Consider the following 22,568-nt stretch of genomic DNA (forward strand, 5'->3'; position numbering starts at 1 on the left):
CTGTTTTATTGTTATTTTTATTTTTTAGGAATGCCCGCCATTTTTTAGGAATGCCCGCCATTGGGCATGTGCAATGCCGGTCTACTGCACGCTCACTCTAATATGATGACATATTTAGTACTGTACATATTTTGTATAATATTTCTTGTAATTTTGTACCAAGGATTTCAGTTTTTAATGTTCATTCCTTATAATCACTTTGTGTCCTAATTCAAATCCATGTAGAGTTTTCAGTTTTCTTCAATCTCATATTTTATGCACCACTTAGGATGGCACAGTTATAATACCGTAATGCTTGCATAATGACAATAAAGTTCTTTAATCTTGAATTCTTTAAAGAAAGCATGCCTTGCCTTTATTTAATTTTTTTTTAAAGGGCGGTAAAATAAATACACAATGCAGCTATCTGAAGTTGTATGATTATCCCTTAAGGCAAAGTGAAAAACAAAAACGAAATTATATTTGCCACCCCGTTTCTGCACCACTCTCTCCCCATTCACAAGTAAAGAACAGACCCTTAACAACCCAGACATAAAGAGAAGTTTGCAATATTGAACCTATTTGGTCCTGTTAATACAACCACGGTGTGACACTGGCGCCCCGTAGTGGACGTACCAGGCGCGGGGTGTTCGGTAATTTCCGACTTGAACCGTGTATATACGAAAGAGGCCGAGCTGAAGCGGAGCTGTCCGGAACATCCGGCTGTAGCTTCTCAACATAAACAGCAATGGCGGAGGCAGCAGCAGCGTCTACGGCGGCTTTACCAGTAACAGGAGCTTGGACCAAACACGTAACCTGCAGGTAAGACAAGACACACGACTATTAAAACACCGAAGATGGTTTTATCGCCTGTCGTTTGACACCATATTAGCGACGAAACGGTGACTGGCTCGCGACTGACAACAACGTCTTCCGAGGCTCAGCTGTTAGCTTAGCTGTTGCTAGCCAGACTACTGTGTTGTTATGTTCTGTGTGTTGTGGTATACAACAGACTGGTGTGGTGGGTTAGCTGCCAGCTTGTTAGCTCCATTTTCAACGATGAACTTGGCTAGCATTAATGCCAGTCGGACAAACAACTGTCATACAACAAAGTGACGAATCTCTTAACGGTAACTAGCTGTACAATTCAAAACTAGCTACCGTTAAAACAAGCTGTTTTAGGTGAATAGTTATCGAATTTATATCAACCTACGGGATTCAATGCACTTCCTAGGAGTTACACCCAAACTACATGAGCTAAAGTTATGATTTAAATTGCGTGTTTGGCCGTGCTAAGATTGGCTTTTCAACCCAATATGAAAGTGAAAGGGGACATTTACACACAGTTTTCCTGTAGCGGATTGTTAAGCTTCCATAAATTTACTTACTAATTAAAGTGTTGTTTAGCATGCCGATTTAAACATGATCAAATGTTTTAGCCAAATTTCAAGCATGACAGAAATTAATCTATTATTTCCACGACAATTTTGTGCTAATTTTGTGTTTTCAGATATTTCCTGCATGGTCTTTGCAAAGAAGGAGAGAACTGTCGATACTCCCATGATCTAACCAACAGCAAACCTGCAGCCATGATTTGCAAGTTCTTTCAGAAGGGAAACTGTGTGTTTGGGGATCGTTGCAGGTAAAGACACAACTAAAATCTTAAGTTATTTGAAATGCTATGTAACAGTGGAGCTGAAAAAGGCTTGGATGCTTGTTCTCAGCTTACATGTTTAAAGTCAGCTGCCCTCGGCCTAATAAAGTGCTCCCAGTTGTCTGGGGCATTATAACTTCCTTTCTAAAACTGGCCTCGCTCTCAGCCAGATGACAGCGCAGCAACTTGGCTGGCAGGGCTTCTCAGAAGTGTTGCAGCCGGCTCCTCAAGTGGATCTGACACCTGAGACTGCTGCTGCCTGATGTCAACATGGTGTTGGTCTGTGTTTATGGCAGCACTGTGTACATTCAAAGAAGAACACTCCCTCTTTTGTGGCATATAAGCATTGCTCTGCAGGATTAAATTGTGTAATATAAAATATGCGTGCGAGGCTTTGTCTTGAGTGTTTATGGAGCTAGTGTTATGTTCAACGTGTAAGCTTCCTCCTGGCTGTCTCAGCAGCGTCTTTGTTTTAGCTGAAAAAGGACAACAACTGATGTACACGCAGTACTATATTTGAACATTTAGTTATTTTTGGAGATAAAGATAAGTGTTGTCTCCATCTAAATGTGATAATTAGTACTGTTTTTATCTTAAAGGTCCCATATTAGCGTCATTTTTAGTGTAAGCTTTTTCTTGGCCGTGTCACCAGATGTCTTTGTTTAGGATGAAAGGACAATAATTGAAGAACATGCAGGAATATACTTGAGCATTTTGTTATTTTAGAGATAAAGATAAGTCTGCGCTGCGTCTGAATGGATAAATAGAGCTATTCGTATCTTAAAGGTCCAATATTATAATGATTTTCATGTCTATACTTGTGTATTTCTCTGTGAATTGTGCTCTTTGATATAAAGCACCACTACCTGCTTTATATATAAAGATATGAAAATAGGATTTTGTTTACAATATGGAACTCTGCTGGACTGCAACTAACAATTCTTTTTTATCATTGATTCATCAGCAATTCATCATTACTAATCATTTTGATACAACAAAAATGAGTGCCTGTTATTAATGTGTTGATCATCTAATCTTTAAACATGCTGTTTTGTATTTAAATAAAACAGCTCCAAAAATAGAGAATCTATTTATGGCAGCAGATGTTTTAATCATGGTGGGCCACCACAAATAACTGAATGTGTAGGAAACCCTGTACTAATTTCTTTCTCAAATACGGGAAGAAGGCATTGCGCAAAGGAAGAAGAAATTACTCCCAAACTAGCAAGAAATTAGCAAACAGTATGAGAAAATTACCTGTTTTTTGTCTTTTTTAAAAAAAAAAAAACAACTGGAAATGACCTGGAAAAGTTCTAAAAAAAAATATAATGATAGTGTAATGTAATTTTTTAAACATAGTTTTAAATATGGAATTATGACATTTATAAATATAATTTCCCTAGCTTTTTTCCCCTAGACATTTTCCCTGGCTGTTTAAAAATCATTGTCTAAATCTACTAAATTCTTGCAATTTCTAACATTTTTTACCAGCTTGCTCAATACCTTTAGTTTCCTGTGTTTTTGAAAAAAAATGCACCACTTTGCTCCAGGTTCAAAGCTTTAAAATACAAGAAAAATTAGGTCGATACAGGTTTCAAATGGTTAAATGCAATTTTGAAATTAGCTATGCGACATGGATTCAAAAATATATATAATTCAAATCCATATCGCTTCAGCTTGTAAAAGGGCAGTTTGTACCATTTCATCAACCTATTAATAGTTAAAGGTGGTCTAGAGTACATTTTGTTTCGAAACCCATCTTTAGTCTTCCATCTGTGCCTGCTGATTTCCACTCTGCATCGTGCTTTGAAGATGCCGAGCAGTATTTCTTTGCAGTAAATGGGCTCTAACATGCAGTGGTATGGTCCTTTGAGGAGCGGATTAGGCTCCCAGACTGTTGCCAGGCTTGAATGTACCCAGACAGCAGCAGCCAGCTCGCTCAGACACTGTCTGCTCCTTGTCTGGCTCCAGGAGCATCCCCATAGTTACAGAGGCGCTCCGATGACCGACCCAAGCAGCAGCAGCAGCAGGGGCACAACACTAACTACTGCACTTGACAGTTTGTCTTAAGGAGTCTTTTTATTGCCTGTAGAGAGGCTTTCTCGGGTGTGTAGCACTGAGCTGTTGTTGATGTTTTGTTGTGTTGATAAGTCACATTCCTCCATCCTTGTGGTGGGGCTGCAGCGAGGAGGCTGTCCTCATTATTTCTGTGATCCCGTGGGGCCGTGCACCCTGTATTAAGAGTCTGGAGAAAGGCTCTCACTGTGGGGGTTTATTATGGTTGAATTCCCTGGGCTCTGTCTATTGTGATGGGCTCTGTCTCGCTCGCTCGCTCTGCCTTGGTGTCTCTCTGCCGCTCTCTCTCTCTCCTGCAGCCCCCAGGGCCAGACAGAGTGCACTGCAGCCTGCATGGCAATTGCATAACGCTCTCCGTCTCCCTCCTGCTCTGTTTCCCTGAGCCGCCCCCCTCCTCCTCCTCCTCCTGTGCTGTTGCTGGGTTCCCCAGGTTCATTCTGCTGCAGCACCCTCTTTGCTCATTTATTTATGCATAGCTCCAGCGGCCCTCCCCTCTCTGCTCGTCCAGCACTCCAGTGGCTCTCTGGGAACAGACTGGTTAACAGTGTGTAGTGATGGAGCTCACCATCATGGAGGAGGGTGTAGAAAAGATAGGTCAGGCGTTCCTTTTTATAAGGCTGTGCTCACAGGCTGTCATGGCCTCTTAAGCCAGGTACAGTCTACATGATATTACCCTGATAATAGCCCAACACAGCATTTCCAAAGTGTTGACAGTTAAGTGTTGCAAGCAACAATTGAGCTTTGTTTCCCGTGTAGTTTGACATAGTAGACGACAACTTGCAAATAAAAAATACGCCTAATGGAAACACATCGGTTTAAAAAAAACAATTCCCATTTATCGTAAAAAGATTGTATTTCAGGAGGTCTGAAAAAGCTATATTTCGCAAAACTGCAATGGAAACACTTTTTTGGCTTGTATAGGTCACGCAGTGCTTTTGGTTTGTATAGGTCACGCAATGCTTTTGGTCTCGTTCTCCCCTAAGGCTCTCTCTCTCAGAGACACACACACAAAGCAGGGCTTTGGAAGAGCTCTGATCGCGACAATTTAGTCACACAAAGCTCACGCCGGTCACGTCTCTTTTGATTCTGTGATGCCGGCATGCTTTCTAAAATCACACACTGGAATGGCATGATGTCGCTGTTGTTTGGTGCTGTGTAAAAATGCAAAGTAGGCATAAAGAAGAGACCCTCTAGCAGCTCTATAGTGCCATCTCTGTCTAAAAATGGCATATGATATTGAGTTTGTCAGTCCAATGTAGTCAGTGTTGTGACTGAATCAGTATTGGATTTTTTATCCAGTATTTGCATCACTTTGATTAATCTGATTGCTATAGAGTTACTTATTGATTAATTCTAAAGCACTTAATATACAATGATATATATTAATATTAAGATATAAAATATATGCTCCCTGATTTAGGATTTTGTCAGTATCATCCACTGATAACGGGTGTTACTGTGACATTTTATCCTCAACATGGTAAACATAAAAGCCCACAGCCTGTTTCCATCCCATGTATTTGTGAGGGTCTCGGTTAACAACCTCATGACAGCTGAAGAAAAACAAGAGATGCTGATCCTAAATATAGCCTTTAGACTAGCTCTGCTCTGTGATTTACACATAAAAATATTCGCTCTCCCCCCACAAAAACCTTCATCTTTCTTCTTTTATCTTCCTCCATCTTTTCAAGGATATTTTGATATCAAGCATGTGATCACAGCAATTTGCAGTAATAACTTTCTGCTAGTTCTTTAATCAGAGAAGTCATAGGGGGACACAACACATTCTGACAGAAGCCCCCGGCTAATCTGTGCAAGTGTACACACACTCTAATAGTTTGTTTTGTCATACAGACCAATTAAGCCTTGGGGACTGTTTAGTGCATTTTATGTATTTTGGCTGCATTCATGCATGTGATGTAAATTTTGGCAATATTGTTTATTTTTGTTTAATCTTGGAATTTCCAGCTCAGCTCCCACAATAAGTCTAAAACACACTGTTAAAACAAAATTCATACTGTTAAGTGCAAAAATCCCTTTAACAGTTTAAAATAGTAGTAGTAATAACAATAAAAATAAACTTTATTTGTATGGAGCTCAATGCAGTCCAACCTGCTTTTCAACAAAGAAATTACATGCACCAAGGGCTTCACATCAGAAGACATAATAAACCTGCAAGTAAAAATAAAATAAGAAAAATGTGAGCATTGTAAATCCATCTTTTCTCTTGTCAGTGCCAATTGTATATTGTTAATGCTGAATAAAAATGTCTTAAAATTAAAATCAGAAGAGAATAGATTATAGATAGAATACATTTTCAGATGGATGAGACCCACTTGATAAAACTAGTAAAAGTAAGTTAAAAATGGGGGTAAAAAATAGAATGTACAGAAAGCATAACATGAAATGAAAAATAAAACCCATTGAGATAATATGAATGAAAATACAGCTAAAAATAGATTATAAAATTCAGTAAAATGCAATATTCTGAAGAGGTGCGAAAGTGCAAAGCACAATGCAAACCCATTAACCACACTTAAATATACTTATGAATAAAACACTATCAAACTAACAATTTTTGCATGATAAATAAAACCTAACCCAAAAACAACAATTAAACACTAAAGACAGTTACAGTACCAATAAGACAAAATCATTTTTTCGTTGGGATCAATAATTGTTTCCGTAACTCAGAAGAGACTCAGCCGTGCGATTTTTTTTTTTTTTTTTTTTAAAGATTATTTTTTGAGGCTTTTATTGCCTTAAATTGGCAGGACAGTCTCAGGCGTAAAAGGGGCGGGGGGGGCACAACCTCAGCACATGGGGCGCCGCTCTATCCACTGAGCCACTAGGCACCACGGCAATCAGACATTTCTCCATAATCTGTTGAGGTGTGGCTCAGACCGTCAATGCAATGAAAACAGCTGGTTCACCTCAAGTCACCCTGGCAAGGTTCCAATAAGAGGCTAGCTTAGCTCGCTTACTTCAAGGCGTAACCTGCTTCGCTTTAATCAGCAGGTGAAGCAAAGCATTTACAGCAGTTACTCACAGACAAATAACCTAAGGTCTACTCACACTGCACTGCTATGTTTCACCTTATACTCTGTGCTGTGGTCGCTGCAGCCTCACGTCACCGGCACACACACACACACACACACACACACACACACACACACACACACACACACACACACACACACACACACACACACTCACTCTCACTCACTCACTAGCTCTCTCTCTCCCTCTCTCAATTCACTTCACTTGAAATCAATTCAATATACATTATTGGCATGACTACTGCAAAATATACTGTTGGCAAAGCATTACATATTACATAAAGATTACACAATAATATATCAATACATATAGAGATTAATGTAAGTCTTCAGGTGTCTTTTACAGCATTCAGCTTTAACAAGTGTTTAAACCTATATAATGTGAGGCAATGAGAGAGAGAGAGAGCATAAATAAATAAATAAATAAATAACAAGGACAACAGCTAATTTTCTTTCTTTCTTTCTTTCTTTCTTTCTTTCCTTTGCTCATTTCAGGTAATATTACAATACAGCACAATATTGTACTAATTTCTTACTAATGTGTAGGTAATTTCTTGTTAAGTTGCTCATTGCTTTCTTCCCATGTTTTTGAAAGAAACCCAGCCAGTATTCTCAGGTTTCAAAGGGTTCATTTAAAAAGCATGTACATTAAATTGTGTTCCCAGCTGCAACATGCAGAAACCTGTTCTCTGCCAGCTGCACTGTAGAGCAGTCGTCTCCTTTAAGTAATCCTATGAGTCATTCCTCTGGGAGAGTTTTCTCATTTCTTGTTTTTTTTTTCATTTTCAGAATTTCAGTTTCTCTGATTTCACAATAGGTACAAAGTCTTTTTGATTGTTCTTGCCATTCTCTCTTACGGCAGCCAGTTTATGCTCACTGAGTGTGTATTTAGTCAGGCTTTGTCTTTTTATGGGATGTTTGATTTGTGTTAGATATTGGACCAATTGGAATTCTCTGTCTAATAAATTGTAGGGTTCTAATTGTTGTATTGATTGGATTTGTTTTTGCCATTAATTGAAATATTTTGATTTATTACCTTTGCTAAATTGTTTTAATTGTGGAATGGGAATTATTTTATTAGAGGAGGAATTGACCCGGTTCTGCTCTGCATCAACTTGCAGAATTCAAGATAGATTTTTTTTTAACTTGGTTTTAGTCCCAATGTTCTTTAACTCTTTGAAACCTGGATTGGCACCACTATTCTTGTGCTGCGTTCAAAGTCAGATGACGGTGTCAGACTGAACGCAGCACAAGCACCTTTGAGACTTGTGCAAATTGGTTCGTTCTCTTTTGAAAACATAGGGGGAAAGGCAATGAGACACTTGGCAAAAAAAAGGAGGGAAACTTGAAAAAAGATCAGGGAAAATTTTTCAGAAAACAGCATATAGAATTGTTATAGAATTAATTGAATAATTATATATTTGAAAGAAAAATGTATATCATTTATTTATTTTATTTTTTTTAATTTTCATCACTTTTTCAGGTTTTTTTCCCTGTTTGTTTTTATTCTTGCCTTATATTTGGGTGATTTTCTGGTTATTGTTCCTGAATTTCTTGCGAATTTTTGGGCCGTGTCTTGTTAAGTTGCTCATTGCCCTCTCCCTACTTTTGAGTTTCAGAGAGCCACTTAATGTGCCCCAAACTTCACCTCCATGGAGAATAATTGGTTCAAACATGATTTTTCTAAAACTGTAATCTCTTCTCTCCCTCTTATATCACACAGTCTAGCACTGAAATCTGTGCTATGATTTGATCTTGTAGGTACCAGCCGTAAAGGAACATTTGCCATATTGGTACCAGGTTTTGGTCTCTAGCATTAGTCTTAAGTTGTGTTTTATGATTGTCATTAGCTCTGGTTTGGCTGTTCATATTTCAGCCTGTCTGCTGCAGATTGTCCTGCTTATTGCTGTAATTCCTCCATTAGCGTTGTGGGACAGTCGATCATTGGCACTGTACCAACCCTGTTTCTGTGTGCTTCCTCAGGTTTGAACACTGTAAACCAGCAAAGAACGAGGAGTTGCCAGCCCCCCAGACGCTGCCGCTGCCCTCTGTCTCGCTGGCCGGCTCGTCAGACCCAGAACCCAGTGGGCCGACACCTGGTTCAGGAGCGCAGGACTGGGTCAACGCTGCTGAGTTCGTTCCAGGACAGCCGTACTGTGGACGGGGTGAGGGACCAGCAGAGATTAGGACAAATTTGATGAATGGTGATACTCACACTTAACCCAAATTTCACACTCAAACGTATTATATTGTCACATTTGATGTTGCATGGCAAGTGTTAATTAATTTTCATTAATTGAAAAATAAGGTGAATGTAAGGCAAGATATTTGAGTTTTCCAGAAAAGTCAACTCATCAGGAAACTTGATGACTAAAGAGCAGTCCTCTCTGACAGCATTATTTCAAGTCTCTCTTGGGTGTTGTTGATGTCTATCACTCATTTGTCTCATGGAACAGATTCATCTTCATCAGGCAAAGCAGGGTTTTGTTTTTTTAATCTGACTATTGAGTTCAGCCAAGTGATTAAGTTTGTTGTGCTGGGTTTGGAAATGTAGAATATATTAATTTTTACTGTACTTTTCACTACAGGAACCGATGCACCAGCAAGTGCCATTTAAAAACCCCAAACTTTTAGCCATGTAAACAACAGAAAACAGAAAACAAAAACAAATGCTTATAATCGAAAAAAGACAGAACTACAGTTAAGTCCAGGCTTTGTTGAGTATATAAGCAATGGGGGAAATACAAGTGGAGTATGGTCACTTTATGTCACCTCTGGTTCATACTGGTGGTGCTAATGCAAACATTAAAAAAGCCATTGAAGGTATGTAGTTCTTGATGGAGCTCCACATTGGACAGGTCTTGTCAGGGAGTTCCCGGAAGTTTTTTATCAGAAAACAAGTTATATACCTTTTTATGTCTCAGCGTTGGTGATAACAGAGGCAGGAGACCTGCGTTTTTTGGGTGGTCCATTCTTCAATCCATCTGTACTTACATATTTTCCACATAGCTTCCACTGTGGATAGGGTTCATCCACTGTCACGTGATGCAAAAATGCAGAGCAGCTCGAAATTTGACTGTTCAATTCGGTTGTTCAAGTTTTGAGGCCTGTCTCAACAGTTAAAGTGTCCTTAGATCAGGTTCTACTCATTTGAAAAAGAAGACATTTGTTCGTTTTTGTTTCCATAACCGTGGCACCAAATAGTAGTCGAAATGTTTCTCTGTGCAGCCGAGCCAGTGAAGGTGGAGAGCTCGGTCCCTCTCATCGAGGAGTTCGACAGCGAGGCGTCACAGGACAACAAAGAGTTGAGGAAGCAGCTCTGTCCGTACGCAGCTGTCGGAGAGTGTCGCTACGGAATCAACTGTGCCTATCTCCACGGCGATGTGTGTGACATGTGCGGCCTCCAGGTGCTCCACCCCACCGACAACACCCAGCGCTCCGAGCACACAAAGGTAACCATCACAGAAACAACCTGCTGCTGGGTTAGGGCCACTGCCCCACTCTCACTTTACCTGGAATATTCTGGATTTATTGAAGGTGGATTATCAAGCCATTTCAACCAGTGAAATGTTATGTACACTGATCTTTGCTAATCAGAAAAGGAGGGAGGAAAGATGTTATAATAAATTTGTTGAATGCGTCATTTGCACCAGTGTGCCCTTAATTTTCACTTGCACACTTGCATCCAGTGTGTAGGATTTATTTGGCATCTAGTGGTGAGTTTGTAGAACTGAAAGTTCTTCTGTGTGTCGGGCTTGACTGATGTGAAAACATGAATGGCACTATCTAGAGCCAGTGTGTGATTTGTTTGTTCTGGGCTGCTGTAGAACAACATTGCAAACTCCATGGAAGAGAACCCGCGCTGTGTGCAGATATATAAACAGCTCATTCCAAGTTAATGAACACAACACTTCTTAGTTTCAGGTGATTATAAACCAAAACTTGAGTGATATTTTCGAAATGTTGATAAAACACAATTGTGAGATGACTGTGTTTCCACTGAGTGATGTTAAGAGACTTCTCCTCAGGTGATAACATTCCAACAAGCATGGTGATGGACGTTCAAAATGTTAGCAGCTTTATTTCTATTGCAGCCACCACACTAGCCATCATTATTTCCAATCCAAGGCCATGTAGGCGTGTTATGGAGCCATAATGGAAAGGCGAGCCCCTTATACGTGGGAGTGGCCACGTATGAGGGATTTCTGGGGGCTGATTTCACAGAGGAATTGTGGATTCAAAACTTCCAGATGATCCGCAAAACTTTTGAAGAGTTATGTGATGCAGTAACAGCTCTTGTAGCTCCTGCTGCATCATGAGGGAGCCAGTTCCTACTGACAAGCACATAGCCATAGCATCATGTGACCTAGAAAAGCCAAAAAAGTGTTTCCATTGCAGTTTTAAAATCGCCTGAAATACCACCTCATTCAAGTGTAAAAATTTTATTTTGCAATAAATGGGAGTCTTTCCATTTGGCATATTTTGTATTCACAATTTTAATTTGTATAATTTGAGGGTAAATGCTAACCCACCATCTCACGTGTCCATAGTGAGTTTATTTTGTCCTACCATCCTGAGGATAAATAAGATAAACTGTATTTTTGTCCCAAACCTGTTTTCTGTAGTCCCCGGGAGCAGAAGGAGGCCGTTAGTGTTGAGCTGGGTTTTTTTAGCCTGCGCAAAATTGATGTGACACAACAGAAAAGCATCGGCACAGCCTGTCTGCAAAAATTTACAGACAGGCTCCCAGCAGTCATCAAATGGATGTTCGGCTGATAAATCAGTGCATCCCTAAACACATCTCCTGGGAATCCACACTTGCAGTTACGGTTAGTCAGCGCAGTGTGCTGTTGAAGCAAAACTTGAGCCAGGTTTGCTGAGCAGGAGCATCAGAGCAGCGGTCTCATTTAACCTAAAAAGAGCAGGCTGCGTTTTCTGCTGCTCGTCTGAACACAGTTTTAAACATTAGACGTGCAGTGAAATTTGTTCTCTCAGCTGCTTTTCTTCTGTTAAAGTATCTGAGGACCCCCTGGTTAAAATGGAGAAAAGGCCTCAGTATATTGCTTTAACTCTTTCCTCTCCCAGGCGTGCATCGAGGCCCACGAGAAAGACATGGAGATTTCATTTGCCATCCAACGCAGCAAGGACATGATGTGCGGCGTGTGTATGGAGGTGGTGTTCGAGAAGGCCAACCCAAGCGAGCGCCGCTTCGGCATCCTCTCCAACTGCAGCCACTGCTACTGTCTAAAGTGCATCCGCAAGTGGAGGAGTGCCAAGCAGTTTGAGAGCAAAATCATCAAGTGAGTCACTTACACGAGGAAAAGTGGGCCTGCATCTCTCTCAGGGGGCACGAGTTTCAGTCTTGAGTTACTTGAGTTCTCTTGAGTTACAGTCTGTAACTCTGAACTATTTTCTGTCTAACACCCGCTAACCATATCACCGCAATTTGACAGTACTAACAGGCGACGGCCTCCAAATGACACAGACTGTGTCCTTGATTAAAATGACAGATTTCTTTGGGCTTGAACATTGTTGGAAACTTTTGGATGATGTAAGTACAAAGTCAACAAAATCTGTAAAATGTGTCTATTCATTTTTAGGCATTGTAACACAGAAAAGTTACGTATTTTATCTTTAATAAAACACAAATCTCGAGAAAAAAATCAGCTTTTTTAAAATTTCTATGGACTCTTTCCACCACTTGTGTTCTTGTCTCCTCAGGTCGTGCCCAGAGTGTCGAATCACATCCAACTTTGTCATCCCAAGCGAGTACTGGGTGGAGGACAAGGAGGACAAGCAGAAACTCATCCAGAAATACAAGGACGGCATGGGGTACGCACACGTTACACACATCCATGAACTCACTACACAAACTGCTGCGCTCGAAGCTTTATTTCTACCAACTGCTTTGTGTCTACTGTTGGAAACAACAAACCGAAAACAGGGACACAATTCATGCAGTTTATCATTGAAGCTGAAGTTGAGTTTTCCTCCCTGCAGGAAGGAGCAGACAGTTTGAATAGAAAGCTGTTGTGGGTGGATGTGACGAGTGGGATGGTGAATGTGTGGGAGTGGGCGGTGATTGTGGGAAGCGGGCGGATGCATGATTGAGAAAACTATTTGATGCAGAGCTCGACACTTCAAAACACAACAGAAAATTTGGCATCCATTTGAAAAGTGGATGATGGATTGGTATAGCTTGATGCCCACGGTGTGCTTTTAGTCAGTCAGTCACAATAACTACTGTTGTCGGAAGATATATTGTTATGAAAATATAAAAGCATAATAATATAAGTACACCTGTTCAAAGAGCAATCAACTTTAAATGTTTTAACCGTCTGAAACTTTAAACCTTTGAGCCAATTGGTGCAATTTCTTTCAAAAACATGGTAAAAAGACACAGAGCAACTTGATAAAAATTGCAAGAAATAACTACATTTAGAAAAAAAAAAAAAATTTAAGAAGCTAGGGAAAATATCCAGGTGAGAAGAAATGGGAAAAAAGGCTAGAGAAAAACTGTATCTATAATTATCATAATCACATATTTAAAATTATGTTACTTTTTTTCCAGGTCATTCCTTTTTTTCTTTTTTAATTCTTTTTTTTCCAGATAATTTTCTTGTACTTTTTACTAATTTCTAGTTAATTTTTGGATCATTTCCTAATAATATCATTTATTGTCATTTTGAGACCATTCTTGTCATGGATATGATCATATAAATGCATAAAAATATAAGCACACCAGTTTAAAGAGCAATCCACTTTTATTTCTTAACCCTTTGAAACGTGGAGCAACATCACTTTCCTTGTTCTGCTTTCAGATGCCTTTCACAAGTATTTCAACTAAACTTGAGCCAGTTGGTGCAATTTCTTCCAAAAACATTGTAAAAAAAAAAAAAAAGGGGCTCTAAGCAACTTGGTAATAAATGTTTCATAAATTGCAAGAAATAAGTAGATTTAGAACATTATTTTTAAAAAAGGTCCAGGGGAAAAAAATTTAAAAAATCTAGGGAAAAACTATATTTGTAATTATCATAATTACATATTTAAAACTATGTCAAAAAAATCTATTTTTTTCCAGGTAATTTCTGTGATTTTCTTTTCTTTTTCCTTTTTTCCCTTTTTATTTTTTTATTTATTTTTAGGCGATTATCTTTTACTTTTTTACTGATTTCATGCCAATTTTGGAGTCTCTTCTTCTTAAAAACCATAATTATTGTAATTACTTAAAACTTAATTACAAAAATATTATTATTTTCAGGCACTTCTTTGAAATTCTTGGGTTTTTTTGTTTGTTTACTTTCTTTTTCTTTTCTTAAACTAATTTTCGGGTTATTTTCTTGTATTTTTAAAAATAATTTCGGGTTTAAGACTATTCAGACATCGAATATGAAAAAAAAAAATTAACATGTATTTTAAGAATGTACTAAACACCTGTTAAAATATACATTAAAGTATATATACAATTCTAGATTGGAGGTCAGCAAAATGATGGAAGTCATGCCCATATGTGGTGTGATAAGTCAATATCATCATGACAGGCTTCTATAGAATCACTGAGACAGTCTCACTTTGTGTTTGTCTTCTCTGGCTTCCTTTTTGTTTCCTCCAGGAGTAAACCGTGTCGATACTTTGACGAGGGCCGCGGGACGTGTCCTTTCGGCTCAAATTGCTTCTACAAGCACGCCTTTCCCGATGGACGGCTGGAGGAAGCTCAACCACAGCGAAGACAGACAGGCTCCAACAGCAGGAATCGGGTAATAGCTCACACTAAAATCCTGTCACAAGTGCTACTGAGATTGTCATGGTTTTTCTGACAGCCAAAGGTTTCTTTAAAGACTGCTGTCACTGTTGATAAAAGGAACCCCAGCGCCTGTGCTGCAGCACCCTCTGCTGGACATGGGAAGTAGAAAGCAGGATAACATAAAGGGTGCAAAAAGTTTAAAAAGTTCAAAATGCACACATTTATATACATGTTCAGTGCAAACACTGAACAGAGGAATGTCCACACACTTCAGCTCCCTTTGCAGATTCTTCATTGAGATACTCACAAACCCAGTGACGTTACATCTCCTCTTCATACTTAACAAACGATAAAGGCCTCGGTCACATGACCGCATCAACTGTGTATCAATTCAACACCTCAAATAGTCTTTACATATGTACATACATATACAGTCATATTATTTTGTAAAAAAAAGACAGAATATATGCTGTGAGGTACTTTTCTATATTTCTATGATACTATATACAGTCTTTTTTTAAAAAAAAGTTTAAGAGTGGCCATAAAAAAACATGTCTGAGGCGTAACGCAAGACAGAAATCCTGCCTTAAATACTGCCTTACCTAAAAGGTTGTGTATTTATGGAGCCTGTACAGTGGCTTGCAAAAGTATTCACCCCCCTTGGGGTTTTTCCTATTTCTTTGCATTACAACCTGTAATTTAAATTGATATTGTTGGGATTTTTTGTAATGAACCTACACAAAATAGACAACTTTGGCGAAATTAAATGAAAAAAATAAGCTGTTTTTTTTTTAATTCTGTAAAATAAAGAATTTGAAAGTGGTGTATGCATATGTATTCACCTCCTCTGCTATGAAAGTCCATAATAGGACCTGGTGCCACCAATTACCTTCAAAAGTCACAATTTGTTAAATAAAGTCCACCTGTGTTCAGTCTAAGTGTCACATGATTTTAGTGTTAATACATTTTTTTTTTGGCCAAAAATGCTTTCACAAACATATTTCAGCCTGTTGAAACCTGAGCTATTTGATTGAATTTCTTGCCAAAAAAATGTGACGAAGATAATGGACTATTTAAAAAGACATGGCCTACAAATTTTGCAAGAAATTAAGAAAATCTTATTATTTTCAGGTAAGAAAATTACCTGAAAATAAGCATAAAATAGGGTTTAAAAAAAAAAGAAAGTGCTGAAAATTGAAAAGAAAATGTATATGTATACATTTTTTTCTGCAACAGCTTTAAATATATAATATAATATAAAATAAATATATAATTGTAATATTTATGAAGTTTTTTTCTCAGTTTTTCCCTTTTTTAAAAATAATTTATATATATACATATATATCTATATATACACATATATACATATATACACACACACACACACACACACACATATATATATATATATATATATATATATATATATATATATATATATATATATATATATATATATATATATATATATATATATATATATATATATATATATATATATATATATATATATATATATACATATATATATATATATATATATATATATAAAATAAATTTTCCAGCAATTTTCTTTTCACCTTTTACTAATTTCTTGCAATTTAAGGGACTTCTTGTCAAGTTGCTCACTGACTTTCTTCCTGTGTTTTTGCGAGAAATCAAACCAATTTACTCATGTTTCAAAGGGTTAAGTATCTTATAAAAAAGCACTACTAGAAAACTGATGTCGATCCAGGTCACAAAGAGTTAACTGTGAAACAAGACCATTGTTATCAGTGTGGTGCGTGCGTTTTGGTAGTTGTAAGTTTTCTACCTTGAGCAAAAGGGAACAACATAGTCTCTTTGTTTTCTCTGGTCGTGTAGCGCCGTTTTCAAAAGTATTTGCATCTTTCTGCTACATTGACCACCTAGTTTTATAAAAAAGATCATCGTCACAGCAGCAAAATACTTCTTTAAATCAAGATTACCAGGTTATAAAAGTTATGAACTGTTAAATCAAAATCTTGAAGTGTTGAACATTATCAGACACTCAGTCAAAAGTTTGGCTTTCTAAGTCAAAATGGCAAATCAAATGAGGAGTCGACAGATTATTGGCCTGGACGATTATTGAGGCCGATATTTGACATTTTACATTAGTTGTGTCAGTGTTTCATGTTTAATGATCGCTGATCAAATTAATTAATTAGAAAAAGCAAAAAAAAAAAGTGTCAGCATGTTAGGAACTTTTACTTTGTAAAACCTCAGGGAGCATTTTTTATTTATTCATTTTTATTAAAGTTTTCACTTGACTTTATAAAAGAAAAAGTTGCTAGGAACTTGATCTATATGATCTATACGGTTTTTTTTTTCAGTTTTAATTCAACAAGTTTTGTGTTGGAGTTTGTTATATTCCAACTTCTAAATACTGAAAGAAAGGTGTTCATTTTTATTGTGAATGTGTATCAGTAAATATTGGTTATGGTCTCATTAATTACTAATAATTGGCATTGGTATTGGCCCTGAAAAAACAATATTAGTCGACCCCTAAACCAAATCAAAATTTCTGACAGAGACATAATTTTGAGATAGGAAGTGTGAATTATCTTAAAAGATTGATTTCTGTCACAATTTTGACTAATAAGGTTTAAATTTAAATCAAAATTCTAAATTAAATTTTTCATTTTGTCATTTTTGACATTTTGTCTATTCTTTTTTTTCTGGCACAACTGGGTTTCCGTCTCTAGAACAGTGTTTGCTTTTACTGCTGCATCTGGTAAAGTTCTTGTCCCCAAAAGTACGTTTCTGTTTTAAAAATTAAAACCCTCTCTCGTTTCTTCCCAGAACTCGAGGCGAACACCGCTGTGGGACATCTTTGACGAGCGGGAAAGCACCGACTCCTTCGACAACGAGGATGAGGAGATGGTGACGTTTGAGCTGAGCGAGATGCTCCTCATGCTGCTCGCAGCAGGAACCGACGACGAGGTGACAGATTCAGAGGATGAATGGGACTTGTTTCACGAGGAGCTGGACGATTTCTATGAGATTTACCTATAGCATCCCCACCCACAACCCCCCCACCCTGTCCCCCATGTATACTAGACACTAGAATGGACTGTCTTGTGCGAGTGATGGACAGTAGCTTTTCCCCTCCCCCCCGTATTGTGGCAGTGCCTTTAAGCAGGCCATTAATAAATGAACTTATAAAAGGTTAAAAAAAAATAAAAAATTCCAGCAAGTCAGTGCGCTCGTGCTAAACATTTTCTAGACATCTATCCTCGTGGGTCTATCTTGTGCGGTTCATGTGAAAAAGGAAAAATAATAAAACGATAAAAAGAGCTCAATATAAGATTTAACAGAAATTATAACTTTCTTCAAATATTGCTAATAAACATTGTCAAGTTTCTTTGTGGGTGTGGGTTTGACTTGTTTATCATCTACCCAGGTGTTAATACGTACTTCTGAGACTCTGAGGATGCACTCGAACTTACTCCGCACCATTTACTGTAATCGTGATGGGCATGTTGTAAGATTTTACATAACTTTTTTTTTTTTCTTTATTAAAGCTGCTGATAGCCAATATATTGTGCTGATGTTTAATACATATACCATAATCATTTCCATGTTGTAATGAAAAATAATAACTCTGTCCCCTTTTTTTCAGGGTCAAAAAGTCTTTCGTGAGACATTTTTATGAGTATGGAACACCAACTGTCCTTCAGAGCCCAAACGGTGACACTGCTGTCAGGTTTGACCTCCAGCTCTGAGCCGTCTTTGTAACCCGGACATTTCATACACTGAGCAGCTCATACGATTTTATAACTTCAACTTCTCAGGCACTTTTTTTTCATAGGCTGATCTACAGCTGTAGGATTTAAACTGAAATTTCTCAAGCACACAGATGCTGGCTTCACACTAAACAATTTTTTGAGCAATTTCACTGTCCACACAAATTTTCAGCGTCGGGATAACATGAAAGTAAGGTGGTCCCTCCAGGATTTCACAATGTTGCAATAGCAACCTTATTATTTAATTATTTTTCAGGCGCAATGCAGATCATTCATAGCAAGTTATTTCAATAAAACTGCTCAGACAGTACATCACATTTTAAGGTCTAAAATAAATGTTCAGGGAATTAAAATGCTAACTATATTATTATTAATAATCCAAAAGAAAGAAAAAGAAAAACAGCAAATTGAAATATACATAATTATATTGTCATCAAAGGATTAAGATGAGTAGACTTCTGTAGCCTTCTCCCCTTCTAAAAAATTCATGAAGCGCCCCTGCAATCACAACACTATATTGCCCAGTCAGTGCAACTTTACCGCAGATTTGACTATTTAGAATGGGTAAAATCTAATTTCACTGTAGAGCTGCAAGCAGCATATTGATACGCTCATCCTTTCTCTCTGTTTTACATGAGACTGCTGCCGGCCTGTGACAGAGACACACACTGTGACAGGAATAACTTAGCATTACACAGCTAACATTACCCGATGGGTTTAATGACAGAGTCGAGGCGTTTCGCTGTCGATGTGAGGCTGGTCAAAGCCATGAAACAGCAGTGTCCAGTGTTCGCTGCTGCTGCTTCACCAGGAGCAGATGGTGAACAATCTCCAAAGCAATAAGTGTTAGTCCTACATATGGTGACCCTGCAAGATCCCCAGTATTTGAGAACTCTTTTCTCAGGGACCGTTTACACGGCAACAGTTCTTGCATTATAATTCTAAGGTGACGAAAAGTTATTCATATATTCATATTTGTGACAACTTAGTAGTTCTTTCTTTCTTTTAGTTAGGCATTTTTGGATGTTATTTTTAGAAAACAAAAAGGTCTGTCATTTTTGTTATTTGAACTGATAAACTTTGAAGCTCAGTATCTCAAAACTGTTGAGAATGCAGATACAATCTTATAATTCTAAGGTGGCATTTTGTTGCGGTTTGTTCACAGGTTAACGGTATTTTGGGGGCTTAAAAAAAAACACAAACTTTTGCAATCGGGTTCCAGAGTGTAATCTTTTTAAAACGCAAACCCTTCTGTTACCATGTAAACTGGATTTGTGCGGATCGTGTGAGAACGGTGACGTCACAACCGCACTTTTACGCATGGTGTTCAAAGTTACACTACCAACTATTGGCCTGGCATGCATACTACAGCAGTTTCAGTTTTGGCGTATCTGTGTACAGGACTGTAGGGAAAGACTTTTTTTAGTAGGGCTGTTCTTGTGTAAACGTGGCCTAAGTCTTGTAGTGTACAGTTGGGATTACTTGAGCCCACAGAGTGCTGCTCAGTGCTGCCACTTGTGGCTGGAAGATGTATTACAGCTTATACTACTGAACAAAATGGTCCTTTGCATCTCCTCCAGCCATCAGTGGCAGCACTGAGAACTCTGCTGCTGCTGCACTTGGAAAAGAGTAACACATTGTATGAGCTGCTCAGTGACTGAAATACCTGGTTTACAAAGACGACAATCAAGGACTCTAATGCATTGTATGACAGGTCCTGCATCAGCACTATAGGTAAACCTGCTAAGCGGCTATGGGCCAAGTGACCCCGCTGTCCTTTTCTCCTCCCCCCTCTCTCTCAAACACACACACTCATACACACACACATCTGTGCACTTGTTGTCAGTCTGGGTAAATTACTGCCTTTTGAATGACGAATGAATTATTGTGCAATTAAGGTTAAATTGTGACATCAGATAATTTTGTCTCCAGTGATCCAACTACAAAACTTAGCAACCTGTGATCCAATTGGCTCCGAACATCAGTCAAAATATAAAGCTTTATTTGAAATCTTTCTCCCCCTTCAACCATCCTGAATCTCAGCACTCAGGAACACCTGTGGTACCAAAAAGGCAATCTGTTTGTCCGAAACCAGGCTAAAGAGTTTTCAGCAGACGTTAGAGTGCAGAGACTCGTGGAGCTGAGACACGTTAAGTTTCCCCACAGACAGCACCACTGTCGAGTGTACATGCACTGCTCTGTGTTAGCTTCACTGACTGATTGTTTCCTGCCGAGGCGTTGATCCACAGACTCCTGTCAGCTGGTATCAACCTGTTAAACTCCATTGGAATGCATATGTTTATACTGAAATGTGTGTTTTCTATGTTCCACAGCCATCCATCTTAACTTGAAATTAAAGTTTATTATCAATCTCTGTCCAGAGTGGAGTCTCTTTTTGTCTGTCGTCTCGTCTCTTTAAATTATGGATAAACTCTGATTAACCTGCTGTACTCTACCTGCTGAGTGATGGACAGTAAACACACACAAGGCAGGCTTTCATCACATATTATTTACATAATGTTGATAAAACACAATTGAGATGACTGCATTTCCATTGAGAAATATTCTGTGACTTCTCTTGCGATAACATCAAAATTATAGTGTTAGAATTACAGTTTAAATATTGTAAAATACAGCATATAAAATGTGTAAAATTTTTTTAGAGGAAATATAAAATAAGGAAAATAACTATAAAATATAAATAAAAATGCATGCATAATTTAAAATAGAATTATGTCACTGCTTCAAGTAAAAAAAACACTGAAAAATATATATATATTTTAGAAATGCTATAAAATAAAACATAAAATAAAATAAATCTATGAGATAAAAATTAAAAGTAAAATTTATACAATAAAATGATATAACATAAAATAAAGAATAAAACAAAAAAAATCTATAAAAATAAAATGAAATATAAATAAAATAAATATAAATATGTTTTTGGTCCACATGCTCAGGAGGGGCAGAGGACGGCTCGGTTATGTAGCTCCTATGGTTCACCACTGTTTAGGAGCAATGATCAAAGTTGTAGTGTTGAAATTACAGTTAAAGTACAAAATACAGCACATAAAACATTTTGTTCAAAAATGCGGGTGGAAAAAGTTTTTAAAAATTGAAGAGGAAATATTAAAAGACATAAGAAAAATAACTGTAAAATATAAATAAAAGATATAAACAATTTGAAATAGAATTACATAAGTGCTTCAAGTAAAAACAGATGCTGTAAAGGCTGCTATGGCTGTTTGGATGCACTGATCAAAGTTGTAGAGTTAAAAAGTTTAAATAATATAAAATACAGCATGTAAAATATGTTTATGTAAAATATGTAGGCAAGAAAATATGTACAAAAACAGAAAAGTAAATATTTTTGAAAATATAAGAACAATAACTATATAAAATATAACTACAAGATATAAATAATTTAAAATAGAATTATGTAAGCGCTTAAGTAAAAATAATTGTAAAAAAAATAAAATGAAAAAAAGTGCTATAAAATAACACAAAATAAAATAAAATGGTTTTGGTCCACATGCTCATGAGGGACAGAGGAAGAATCATTACATAGGTCCTATGGTTCACCACCAATTGGGTACATTGATCAAAGGTTTAGTGTTAAAATGAAAGTTTATATAAAATAAAATGCAGTATATAAAATCTGTGAAAAAAATTTTAAAAAATAAAACGAAGTATCTTTAAAATGCAATAAAAGACAGAAAATATATATAAGAAAAAACTATATGAAATATAAATAAAAGATTTAAATAATTTAAAATATAATTATCTAAGTGCTTTAAGTACAGGGCTGAAAAATAAAATAAATGAAAAAGTGAAATAAAATGAATGCAATTAATGAATGAAATAAAATAAAAAGCATATGAAATATGTTTTAAAGAGGTATTCTAAAAATGTATGTCAAAAAATGAGAGGAAATATTGAGAGAAAAATAACTATATAAAATATAACTAAAATATTTATATATATTTAAGAAATTGAATTATGTAAGTGCTTCAAGTAAAAATAAGTGCTGAAATAATTAAAACACATTTGGGTTCATAATGAAACCATAAAGTGAAGTGCTATAAAATTCAATGGTGAGAGGAAACATATTGACGGGAAAACATTGACGGGATGCAGCACCGGCAGCTCAGGATGCCCTCATACGGCAAGCCAAAGCTGCCAAAAATGGACACTTTTAAACATTTTTTGTTTGAATAAGCGCCCATAAAATGCGGCGTTTGGATGTCAGAACGGCTGTTTGGCCGCTTTGGCTTGCCATACCCTCATCAAAG

General features: G+C 37.2%; 1 protein-coding gene across 2 annotated transcripts; it reads left to right on the plus strand.

Moving 5' to 3' along the window:
- The first annotated feature begins 642 nt into the window (after window positions 1-642).
- Window positions 643-20,650, plus strand: mkrn1 (makorin, ring finger protein, 1). 2 transcript variants are annotated; one of them, XM_042511307.2, is made up of 8 exons: window positions 643-801; window positions 1,490-1,621; window positions 8,752-8,972; window positions 9,997-10,220; window positions 11,854-12,068; window positions 12,490-12,600; window positions 14,381-14,525; window positions 17,333-20,650. In XM_042511307.2, exons 1-8 carry the CDS (start codon window positions 728-730, stop codon window positions 17,543-17,545), a joined length of 1,335 nt encoding a protein of 444 aa, XP_042367241.1. In that variant the 5' UTR covers window positions 643-727; the 3' UTR covers window positions 17,546-20,650. The 2 variants fall into 2 exon arrangements, with proteins under 2 accessions (XP_042367241.1, XP_042367242.1); XM_042511308.2 differs by having other exon boundaries at window positions 8,752-8,933.
- Window positions 20,651-22,568: the final 1,918 nt, after the last annotated feature.

The sequence above is a fragment of the Plectropomus leopardus genome, chromosome 22 (assembly GCF_026936395.1).
Source record: "Plectropomus leopardus strain MGB_pleo_1.0 chromosome 22, ASM2693639v1, whole genome shotgun sequence".
In the NCBI taxonomy this organism is placed as follows: domain Eukaryota; kingdom Metazoa; phylum Chordata; class Actinopteri; order Perciformes; family Serranidae; genus Plectropomus; species Plectropomus leopardus.